The sequence below is a fragment of the Danio rerio genome, chromosome 23 (genome assembly GCF_049306965.1).
Source record: "Danio rerio strain Tuebingen ecotype United States chromosome 23, GRCz12tu, whole genome shotgun sequence".
NCBI classification, from domain to species: Eukaryota; Metazoa; Chordata; class Actinopteri; order Cypriniformes; family Danionidae; genus Danio; species Danio rerio.
In genome coordinates this window covers 43,334,605-43,347,600 of record NC_133198.1, presented here as the reverse complement: position 1 = coordinate 43,347,600, position 12,996 = coordinate 43,334,605, and the positions used below count along the sequence as shown (strand labels likewise).

The window sequence follows — 12,996 nt, the reverse complement described above, 5'->3', positions numbered from 1 at the left end:
GACACGTTTCGATTCCATAAAGAATCTTTCAGAGAAGTGCGAAGAACATCTGAATAACCCAAAGAATATAGTGTTTACACTATAAAGGATCATTTTGTGAAATAGAAAGGTTCCATAGATAATAAATATTCCAATAGAAACAATTATGTAACTGTTTAACAGCTGGTTATCCCACAAAGCAAATGTTTTCTGGCCCAGCTCCGGGCCACATATTACCTTTTCCATCAGTCCAAGTACCGTAAAGAATAACAGTTCTGAAGTGGCCCATAACTGGATTAAAGACCCGGGCCACACATGGGCCATAACAAACCCGAATCTCATCCAATTTATCACCCTTAACTGGCTCTGAACTGGGCCAAACCAGGTTTATTATTGGTACTGATTCTCACCTATAAGTTAACCAGATCAACACCACCCTTTCACCAGAAATCCCAAAAAATGAGCCATAACCCAGCCTAATGTTACCTAAATGTGAACAATCACTACACTGATCTGGGCCACACACCTCCTATCCACAACTAGCCCAAATGTGGTTTGCAGTCATGCATGCAGTGCCATCATTGCCATGCATGGCCCACATTCGGCTGACGTTAAGCATGCCAGTGCCGGCAACACACCAACAGTGCCATAATGAGGCCACATTTGGGCCAAGTCCGTTTGCCATGTGGGATGGTACATGTCATACTGCAATATCCAAATAAAGGATGAATTGCTGATTATCACCTCATTTAAGTTCTGCACCTATAACCGGCTAGGTCCGTTGGCATTTCTGTGTGGAGTTTGCATGTTCTTCCCGTGTTGGCGTGGGTTTCCTTCGGGTGCTCCGGTTTCCCCTATAGTCCTAAGACATGCGCTTATACAGTAGGTGAATTGGATACAAGAAATTGGCAGTAGAATTTGTGTGCATGTGAGAGTGTATAAGTGTTTCCCAGTAATGGGTTGCAGCTGGAAGGGCATCAGCTGTGTAAAACATATGCTGAATACAGTAGGTTGCCGGTTCATCCCGCTGTGGTGATCCCTGATCAATAAAGGGACTAAGCCGAAGAAAGATGAATGAATGGATGTCTATCAATACAATCGCATGGTATAAATAAGCACCACATGCTGAACTCATACAACATTTATTGCATTTAAAAGACTTTGCAATGTGTAAACATTGATTGCATAGATTCACAGAAGTATCATCAGCAAATTCAGAGACATTCATGAATTATTCACAAAAACATCCGCTCTTAACTTCATAAATTGATTTTAAAATATCATTTTGGGAGGAAAAAGACCTATTAGGAAATGATTTTAAATTGCACATAGTTTAAAAAAGAGCTTGAGATGCGATCAAAATATATAAACAATCTTCTTAAGAGCAGCAGAGTTCAGCTTTGTCACCGGGAGAATGAAACATGAATCTTAAACCTGAACAAACATGCGTGTCTTGCATATTTTCTGTCAAGGTTGATTAAAAAACTATACAAACATGAGACATGAACATTTGAACTCTTTTAGTGTTTATATTGTTTATAAACACTATATACAGTCAGGTCCATAAATATTTGGACATCGGCACAATTCTAACATTTTTGGCTCTATACACCAACACCATCGATTTAAAACGAACAAGATGTGCTTTAACTGCAGACTGGCAGATTTAATTTGAGGGTATTTACATCCAAATCTGGTGAACGCTGTAGCGATTACAACAGTTTGCATATGTGCCTCCCACTTGTTGAGGGTCCAAAAGTAATTGGACAATTGGCTTCTAAGCATTTCCATGGCCAGATGTGTGTTATTCCCTCATTATTCCAATCACAATGAGCAGATAAAAGATCTAGAGTTCATGTCAAGTGAGCTATTTGCATTTAGAATCTGTTGCTGTCAACTCTCAAAATGAGATCCAAAGAGCGGTCACTATCAGTCAAGCTAGCCATCGTTAGGCAGAAAAAAACAAAACAAACCCATCAGAGAGATAGCAAAAACATCAGGAGTGGCCAAAACAACTGTTTGGAACATTGTTAAAGAAAAAGAAACATTCCAGTGAACTCAACAACATTAATTGGTGGACAACCAAAGAATTCTTTCCCTGGTAAAGAAAACACTCTTCACAACAGTTGGCCAGATCAAGAACAATCTCCAGGAGGTACATTAGGTGTATGTGTGTCAGAGTCAACAATCAAGAGAAGGCTACTCCAGAGTGAATACAGAGGGTTCACCACAAGATGTAAACCAGTGGTCACCAAACCTGTTCCTGGAGGGCCGGTGTCCTGCAGATTTTAGCTCCAACCCTAATCAAACACACCTTAACAAGCTAATCAAGGTCTTACTTGGTAAACTTGAATCATCCAAGCTGGTGTGTTGAGGCAAGTTGGAGCTAAAAACCGCAGGGACACCGGCTCTCCAGGACCGAGATTGGTGACCCCTGATCTAAACCATTGGTTAGCCTCAAAAACAGGAAGGCCAGATTAGAGTTCTACAAAAGGCTTCACCATGCTGGAACAACATCCTATGGATGGATAAAACCAAGATCAACTTGTACTAGAGTGACGGGAATAGAAGCATATGGAGAAGGAAAGAAACTGCTCTTAATCCTAAGCAGTAAAGCAAGGTGGTAGTAGTGACATGGCGTGGGCATGTATGGCTGTCAATGAAACTGGTTCTCTTGTATTTATTGATGATGTGACTGCTCACAAAATCAGCAGGATGAATTCTGAAGTGTTTCAGGCAATATTTTCTGCTCATATTAAGCCAAATACTTCAGAACTCATTGAACGGAGCTTCACAGTGCAGATGGACAATGAGCCAAAGCATCCTGCAAAAGCAACCAAAGTTTTTGAAAGGAAAGAAGTAGAATGTTGTGCAATGGCCAAGTCAATCACCTGACCTGAATCTAACTGAGCTTACATTTCACTTGCTGAAAACAAAAGTGAAGGTAAAATCCCCCAAGAACAAGCAGGAACTGAAGAGCTGTAGAGGCCTGGCAGAGCACCACCAGGAATGAAACCCAGTGTCTGGTGATGTCTATGCGTTCCAGACTTTAGGCTGCAAAGGATTTGCAACCAAGTATTAAAAATTGAAAGTTTGATTTATGATTATTATTCTGTCCAATTACTTTTGGACCCTTAACAAGTGGGAGCACATATGCAAACTGTTGTAATTCCTACAGCGTTCACCTGATTTGGACGTAAATCCAATATTCCTGTGGTCTTCTGAGTCTTTTAGTGTTGTTGAGCTCAGTGGTGCGTTCTTTCTTCTTAAGAAGTTCCAAAACAGTTGTTTTGGCCACTCCTGATGTTTTTGCTATCTCTCTGATGGGTTTGTTTTGTTTTTTCAGCCTAACGATGACATGCTCGACTGATAGTGACAGCTCTTTGAATCTCATCTTGAGAGTTGACAGTAACAGATTCCAAATGCAAATAACACACTAGAAATGAACTCTAAATCTTTTATCTGCTCATTGTGATTGGGATAATGAGGCAATAACCAACACAATCTCACGGCAATTCATTACTTTTTGATTTAATGGCTAATTCGTATGAATTTGTACGATACAGTTGTTTATCCCCCAATGACGATTGGTTTTAGGGGTGGGGTCAGGTGCCACGCCTTCTTTTTAAAATCGTACAATTTCGTACGACTGAACTTCAACAAATTAGCCACTAAACTGAAAAAATGTAAAATACTTAAGCTTTTTCGTGAGATCAGGCTTGAATAACACACACCAGGCCATGGAACAGCTTAGAAGCCAACTGTTGGACCCTTAACAAGTGGGTGGCAAACATATGCAAACTGTTGTAATTCCTACAGCGTTCACCTGATTTTGATGTAAATACCTTCAATTTAAAGCTGACCGTCTGCAGTTAAAACACATCTTGATCATTTCAAATCCATTGTGTTGGTGTATAGAGCCAAAAATGTTAGAACTGTGTTGATGTCCGAAAATGTATGAACCCTAACTATAAATGGTGTTTATATTACTAATGTTGACCTATCATGATGCAAATCCAATAATGCACATTCAACAGAATATATTATATATTATTATTAAAATCAAATGTCCGAAAATATTACGAATATGATCTCTAAACCAATTTTATCAGATCAAAACTGAACGGCGTACAAAAATATCCTCTATGCAAGTGCTACATGAGTACAAAACATGTGCCGTTTTAGTCAATGTACTGCAAAAGTTTTTGCATGGCGTAGACGAGGAAAAAGTGCCTCATTTGCATGTACATTGCATACATTGTGCATATATATTAATAACACGACTGACACAAGAATAGTTAGCAGTTATATAGATCAACTGCTGTCTTTCCAGTGACATTTGGGTTAATTACCTCAATGGAAAATACACAATTGAAGTAAAACTAACAGATTGTGTCATGAAATATTATCTGAATGGCCAGATTTGAGTAAATAAAAGTACTAGATAGTGTTTTTAAAAGCAGCTGCTGTATGTTTTTGTACCATACAGTGTGACATTGTCAGCCTATTTTCAAAATACTATAAAAATACCTTAAAATGACAAAATATTAAACATTTTCGTTTACTAGGTGAACTCATGTAGCTTATGGTGAACAACTGTAGTGAAAATGTAGTGTAAAATATCTGCAAAGTCTTGTCAAAGTCATATGCAGCTATAAATGAAAACAAATGTTGAAATTGTCAGTTTTTAAAGGTAATTTGTGATTGTGTCATTGTGGTTGGATATTTACCCACATGAGCTTCACCTGCCCTGTATATCTGAATTCATCTGTAGTGTCTGTAATCATTTAAAACGGCTAAAACCACACTAATAATATTAAAACACACAACAAAAAAAGCAAATATTCTGCTTTCATGCAACTGTAGAAACCCGTTCATAACACCAGTCACAACAGATTACAGCTATTCTATCAGTGGTAAAACATTAAAATATAAAATAAATGTGTAAAACCGAAGCCCTTGGTACACAGGAACAGGTCTGAATTAAAATGATAAAGTCAATACTTAACAGTCAGTTTTACACAAACTGTAGACACTACAAACCACAACACTGCTATTAAGGGAAGTCACTTCCATCGTAGATGACGGGCTTCTCAATGGTCAGGTGGTAGTTGACCTTCTTGGAGAGAAATCTGTAGAAAAGACAAACAGTTTTTGTAATCACATCGTTCACTATAGGGTTGTCAAAAGTATCGATTTTCGGTACCAATCGGTATTGAAATTTTAAAAACATCTATTTCCCGTTAATATTTGAACACTGTTGAGTGCGTTCTTCTTCAGTGTTGTTTACCACGTGCAAACACGCATACACAAACAAGTGTGGTAAAACGAAGAACTTCTCAGCCAATCAGAGTAATTTCTGTTGAGGACACAATGGCCAATGAGTGGTGATTAATGAATGCACTAAACAACAATCAAATGTTAAAAAACATGATAAAATATATAAACAAATCTTCTTATGTCTAGTCTAACAGTTTAGTTCAGCTCTGTCAAACAAGAACCTTAAACCTGATCAAAAATCTGTGTCCTGCTCGTTTTCTTTCACAGTTGTTTAAAAAAAGACAATTATTTAAGCGCACATTTAACACTCTTAGGACTCGATCTTTAACGATCTAGACGCAAAGTCTAAAACATTAATGGCATGTTTAAATCAACTTTTGCTTTTTTTAAGAACAAAAAAATACTTATTCTCTTAATGAGTTATGAGTGTGTTTTGAGCATAACGTACATTCGAGAAAACAGAGAAAACAGTTAAACAGAGCATCTGCAGCGCGAAAAAGAGAGAATGAGCCTCCTCCATTCAGCCTCTATACTTTCTCTTTACTTTACTTTTACTCTTTACTCCTTTACTTTGGTGGATGAGGAAACGGTGTTGTACTCACTCCACTGAAGACATCCATTAGCCTACATATTTAATTTAGTTTGTTAAGTGTAAAGATTTGTTTCAAAACTATTTCTAAAATCAGTTCTAATGTCCAGCAAACAAAGAAATGAACAATATTATTGAAGTGTGGTCAAGTTATATCCAAACACACGTCCTACTCTTATGTCCCATACGATGATGCAGATGTCTCCAAAACAAGACAAGTCGACAAATCTCAGCTAGTTTTTATTAAAACAAATATAAATATGCATATAATAAATAATGAGCTACTAATAACAACATAAAACAAATTGTCATGAATAAACTGAAAAAAGCTCCCCGAGATGAGGCATGAGTGGTTTTTATGTTCATATAGAAAATTAATAATTTTTGTACCATTTTAGTCCTTTAATTGTTTTAACATGTAAAGATATTTGTGTATTGCTGTATATGCTGCATGTATTAAACAATGTGTATGTGTTTTGGACCTGCACAGGTGCATAACAACGCGCTCTGTGCTGGACTTTAGACCTGCTTTTATATGGTCAGTGGTGAGGTCTATTTCAGTTCTTCAAAATAGCAACACACCAATAATGTACTTCACCCCACCTCCATTTCAGACCCACACACTCTTACATTCACACACATACACTACGCCCAATTTAGCTTATTCAATTAACCTATACCACGTCGTTTTGGACTGTGAGGGAAACTGAAGCACCGGGAGGAAACCCTCGCGAACACGGAGAGAACATCCACACAGAAATGCCAACTGACCCAGCTGGGGCTTAAAGCAGTGACCTTCTTGCTGTGAGGCGTTCATGCTACCCACTGTGTCACCCTGCTGCCCATGTAATCATATTTTACATTTCTAATTTAAAAATGAGAAGAATCTGTATCAGATTCAGCCAACTTGTTTGTAACCATGAAACCATGACAATTCAAGCTTGTTGCATCTAAATAAACTGACATTTAACATAACATTTATGTAAAGTCTTAACAATAAGCACTGTGCTTGCCCAGAAAAAGCAGACAACAGAGACGTGACACGAAATACAGCCCATGTACATTATTCTCTGAGGTTTGTCAGAGACAGCAAAGCGTTCATCCGTAAACTGCTAATCTGACTTATCTGAAAACAGGAGTTCTGCTCCAGAGATGTTTAACTCAGTGAGGGAACTACCAGATCATTTTCTTGGGGATTTATAGGCATTATGTGTCATGTTTTATTAATCTTGTTTTATCAGAAGAGTGCACTTATGTGCTTTTCCTGGCTAACTCGCTGTGAACTGCAGTAGAGATTAATGAATGTGCAGTCATGCGCAAAGAGTTTAGAGTTTTGTTCCATAATACTCACTAAAATGTGGTTTATTTCTCCAAACCCTGTTATATAACCTCAGAACAAGAGGAATATATAGCATTTGTGCACTGAAAACTTTTTTTGAGTTACTTTCTTTCTTTTTTTATGTAAACTTTAGACATTGTGCTAATCTGATTTAATCGCATGCTAGCAGGAGATGTTTTTATATAGATATCTCTCTCTCTTTGTGGGCTGCTGAGTAAATAATGACAGAATTTTATGACGACAGAAATCACTTTCAATGATAAATCTGGAACTTTTAAATAAGCAGCGACTCAACAAATGCTTGATTTCATTAGTGTCTGATGTTGGCAGGTTGCTTAAAATATCAAAAATATAAATATTCATTAAATCATAAACATAAAACATTCAAGGACTGAACTCATTTTTATTTCTAACACGTCAGTATTACATTAAATAGGACTGGTGGTATTTCTCTTAACTTGTAGTTATCTTAGATCACTGTTTAACAATAATAAAATACAATCACCGGCCACTTTATTAGGTACACTTTTCCACCTGCTTATGAACGCAAATTTCTAATCAAATGGCAGCAACTCAATGCATTTAGGCATGTAGAACAACCATCTCTAGGGTTTATAGAGGACAATATAGGATTGGAAAAACCTTGCCTGGTCTGATGAGTTGATTTCTGCTGCCACATTTGGATGGTAGTGTTAGAATTTGGCATCAACAACATGAAAGCATGGATCCATCTTGTCTTGTATCAATAGTTCAGGCTGGTGGTGGTGGTGTAATGGTGTGGAGGATATTTTCTTGGCACACTTTGGGCCCTTTAGTAGCAATTGAGCATCGTGTCAACACCACAGCCTACCTGAGTATTGTTGCTGACCATGTCCATCCCTTTATGACCACAGTGTACCCATCTTCTGATGGCTACTTCAAGCAGGACAATGCGCCATGTCATAGAGCATGAATCATCTCAGACTGGTTTCTTGAACATGACAATGAGTTCACTGTACTCAAATGGCCTCCACAGTCACCAGATCTCAATCCAACAGAGCTTCACTGGGATGTGGTGGAACAGGAGATTCGTATTAAGAATGTGCAGCCGACAAATCTGCAGCAACTGTGTGATGCTATCATGTCAATATGGAGCAAACTCTCTGAGGAATATTTCCAGTACATTGTTGAATCTCTGCCATAAAGGATTAAGGCAGTTTTGAAGGCAAAAGGGGGTCCAACCCGGTACTAGTAAGGTGTACCTAATAAAGTGGCCAGTGTATGTATATTATCAGCATGTTACACTGAAAACTGAAGTAATGATTTTAATGAAGGAATAACTCATGTTTTGTGCCATGTTGTTTAAATAGTAAATCCATTTGCGCCACTTTGTGGACTTATGGGTGTTCTGGTCTATAAAGGAGGTGTGTAGGGCGCATTTTTGGCGCGTTGCTATTTTGAAGAACTGAAATAGACAGCGTCATTGACTAATTAAAAGCAGGTCTAAAGTCTAGAGCAGGGGTCTCAAACTCACGGCCCGCGGGCCATTTGCGGCCCTCAATGCAATATTTTGTGGCCCGCGCCGACCGCTGTACACTGACAGAATCAGCGGAGCGGGGAGAGAGAGTGCTCCCCGCTCCGCTGATTCTATCCGTACACATTCCCCGCCCGCCGTGTTGTTGCGCGCGTTCTGATCAGCTGTGTTGTCACGCGCGTACTTAAGAGCGGTGTTATCGCGCGCCTACTGAAGGACGGGAACGAGGGTGTGTCGCGTCGCGGGGGCACTTTTAATCATTTTGGAAGGGCACTTTCTATGCAAGACTAAAAAGGGCATGTGCTCTGCACAGGTTAAGCCCTATGTGTGCACGTGCCTGCCCTGCATCTTATATTATAGGTAGATACAGACTGGTACAGACTGATGTGACTGGAGTGGGGTGGGGGTGTTTTATTTATACATATATACGCCTTTTTTTAGGTGAGGGAATGGAAGTTTTGAGTGAGTTCCCCCACTTTTTTCCCTAGGACTTCAATAAGTCAAAGTACAGGTCTAGACTTAATGATGATCATCTTCAAGCCATACTGAGGGTCTCAACTGCTTCCGCTCTAAAGCCAAATGTGGTTCAGATTTGTGAGAAGAAGCGCTGTCAAGTCTCTGGCAGCAAGAAGTAGGCAAAAGATGCCATGTTCAGAAGAACTGTTCATAATCTTCACTCAATGTTCTATTAATGTTCAGGACACTTCATGTTCAGAAGGAATAATTAAAACTGTTAATAATGACATTTGAGGACTTTTTTTTTGTGAAATCCCTTATGCGGCCCAGCCTCACCCAGACTTTGCCTCCTGCGGCCCCCAGGTAAATTGAGTTTGAGACCCCTGGTCTAGAGTGTGTTAGTTATGCGCCTATGCAGTTCCAAACACATACACATTGCTTAATACACACAGCATATACAGCAACACCCAAATATCTTTACATATGAAAACAATTAAAGGATTAAAATGTTACAAAAATTATTATTCTCTACATAAATATAAAAACACTGCTCCATGCCTCATCTCGGGGAGCTTTTTTCAGTTTATTCATGACAATTTGCAATTGTACAATGTTATTATTATTAGCAGTTTTATTTGTTATATGCATATTTATATTTGTTTTAATAAAAGGAAGCTAAGATTTGTCCACCTGTCGGGTTTTGGAGATGCCTACATCACCATATGGGGCATAAAAATAGGACGTATGTTTGGATATAACTCTGTTTTTTGACCACACTTCATTATTATTGTTCATTTATTCAATTTCTGGAAATTAGAACCGAATTTAGAAATAGTTTTGAAACAAATCTTTGAGCATTACAAACAAAGTTAAATATGTAGGCTAATGGGTGTCTTCAGTGGAGTGAGTACAACACCGTTTTCTTATTCACAAAAGTAAAGGAGTAAAGTAAAGAGTAAAAGTAAAGAGAAAGTAGAGGCCAAATGGAGGTGGCTCATTCTTTATCCTCGTGCTGCAGTTGGTCTGTTCAACCGTTTTCTCACTAGTGAAGCCTTCAGGTTTTCCTCTAACAAACTCTGCCACATAACTAGCACACGCGCCACGGCGTGAAGCAACTGACTCTTAAAGAGAATAGGAGATGAGACTTTTTATTGGTTTAATGCACGTTTTGCTCAAAAACCACCCATAACTCAATGCTGTTAGACCATGCGCCGGGGCGCAAACCATATTTTTCCGTCCTTAAAATAGCAAAAGTGGATTCAGACATGTTTTTGTGCCATACACTTTAGACTTTGCACCTAAATAGTTAAAATAGAGCCCTTTAACATAAAGATAAAGATTTAATTATAATAATATATGACATTGTTACTATTTTCAATGTATTTATTTTTATGAAATAACAGATGCTTTAGTAAGCATAAGAGACTTCCAAAAACATAAAAAAATTTCACCAACCCCAACTTTTCAATAGTAGTGTGTTTGTGTGTGTGTGTGTGTGTGTGTGTGTGTGTGTGTGTATGTGTGTGCGTATTGTCTCTGATTGTCATCTTGTGATTACTACTCATCTTATTTTTGTGAAGATATTGATGCAATGCATTCTGGGACTGATTTATTTGTCACATGCAATGCAATGCACTAGTAATCCGACCAAATATGGCATAAAAGCAGGCAGCACGAGATCTCTAATAGTTTGCCGATGATGCTATAAAATGCTTTACGAACAAGCAAATGTATTACACAGCATGAGTAAAAATGAGTTTGCATCAAGTGACAGCGTAGTTAACATTAGCAAAACACTATTAGTCTGAAAAACACAAAAGCTCTGAAAGGATTCCCAGTGTGTGCGTGTGTGTGTGTGTTATTGTACCTGGAGAATGAGTTATCGAAGATGAGTGTGTAGACTCCAGCGTTGCGCACTTTGAGTTGTCCCTGTATGGTCTCTTTGTGTGAGTTACAGCGCGTGAGGGGAATCAGAACCTGAACAACAGACACACACACACACACAAGCAGATTTGGATTTTTTATCTGTCATGTTTAGGGAGAGAGATGCTCCCACACGTTGTAAAAGAGGATAAATCTGGGATGCTGCCACACTGACGACATTTAATAATACAAGCTAACTCAACATCTGGTAATATCTGGGATGTTTGTCAAGGCATGAAGTAATTAGAAGTGGTTGATTGTTATTCAACATTTAAATTAAAATCAATCAATGTTTTGGAAGATACTTTGAAAGTAGCAACAAGCTGTCAGGAGGGCTAGAAGTGTTTTTGATGATAGATAAAGCTATATTTATATAGCTGGGAAAAAAGTATTGAACACATCACCATTTTTCCAGTAAACACCTTTTCTGAAGGTGTTGTTGACTTGAAATGTTCACCGGATGTTGGTAACAACCAAAGAAATCCATATATGCAAACAAAACAAATCGAATTAGTTTACAAATGAAGTTATGTGTATTAAAATGAAGTGATACAGGGGAAAATTATTGAACACACGAAGAAAGGAAGGTGTAGAAAGGCAGTGAAAGCCCAGACAGTAGCTGAAATCTCTCAGTAGTATTTCAGCATCCCTCTGCCCTTCGTCAGTGTAAATGAATATCAGCTGCTTCGGTCCAACTTTTACATTAGCAGGAGGAGGAAGATGAAACCAGGGTGGACATTTCAGTAAGACAATGATCCAAAACACAGCCAAGGAAACTCTCAAATGCTTTCAGAAAAAGAAAATCAAGCTGTAGAATGGCCCAGCCAATCACCTGACCTCAATCCAATAGAAAATACATATACACCTTGGGTAATTTTTGGGATTTAAGTAGTGTTAAATCTTTATGAAAAAATCATCAAAGATATGTTATGTTTAAAAAAAGTTAATCAAATATGCACATACAAAAGAACACAACTATTTTATAGACACTAAAAATATAATATGGAAAACAAACAATAGATTAGAAACTCAAATATAATAGTTTTAAAAACACTTGAGAACTTGAGACTTGAGAATTCTCACTTTTACAAATATTATTATTGTTCCGTAAAGGTCTGATCACATTCCTTTCAAATTTTAAATAAAAAAACTAAAAAGCCTTTTTCTCCATAAAATGTTCAGAATAAAAAGCATGTTCAGCTGTTGTGATGGAATTTGTTATTCAACTAAGTACAGATTTTGAAAAACTGTATTAAGTTAAAACATTAATATTGTTTTGTTTTAAGATAAATATATACATGACACCTTTTTGTTGTTTTATGCAGAAAAGTGTATAAAGTCAACATTTTTATTATTAGATTTTACAAAATAAAACAAAAATACAAAAGCATCAGAAATTTCAAGTGATTTAAACTTGTTTATTTTTATTTTTTATAGTATTTTTTTATATCATTTTGGGTCCCTTATGTGCATTTTTTCAGTCCAATGTTTATTTTTGCTCATTTATGTATCACTCTTGAAAACTGAAAATGTAACAAAAATATAATAGTATTTTAATATATTCCAATTATCATTATTTGCGTATTGACTTTTATTTGTGGAAAAGCAGGACATTTTCATTAAAATAAAATAAAAATTACAACATTACATACAAAGAGGCAGTTGTTACCTCTGTGTTGACTCGAGATTAATTGAATACCTTTTTTTTTGTTATTATATGCTAAAAAAGGTATAAATGACAACATTTATAATTCAAAATTCAAAGAAATATCATCAGCAGTTTATAAAATTAAACAAAAATACATTTAACTCAAAAACTTCAGAATTTTCAAGTGGTCTCAAATGATTATAATTTTTTTTTTTTTTTACATTTTAGGTACCTTCGGATCTCATTTTGACGTCTCTTTTCACAGTTGA

General features: G+C 37.1%; 1 protein-coding gene across 4 annotated transcripts in view; it reads right to left on the bottom strand.

The window, feature by feature from the left end:
* Positions 1–1,105: 1,105 nt before the first annotated feature.
* fyco1a (FYVE and coiled-coil domain autophagy adaptor 1a) overlaps positions 1,106–12,996 on the bottom strand; it is an 89,366-nt gene continuing 77,475 nt past the window's right edge. For all 4 annotated transcript variants that reach the window (XM_073939341.1, XM_068216950.2, XM_009297090.5 and 1 more), the window contains exons 17-18: positions 11,024–11,133; positions 1,106–5,111 (exon numbers count right to left, since the gene is read on the bottom strand). In XM_073939341.1, the coding sequence (XP_073795442.1) occupies positions 5,036–5,111; positions 11,024–11,133 (186 nt within the window). In that variant the 3' untranslated portion in view covers positions 1,106–5,035. The remainder of the gene's footprint in view (positions 5,112–11,023; positions 11,134–12,996) is intronic.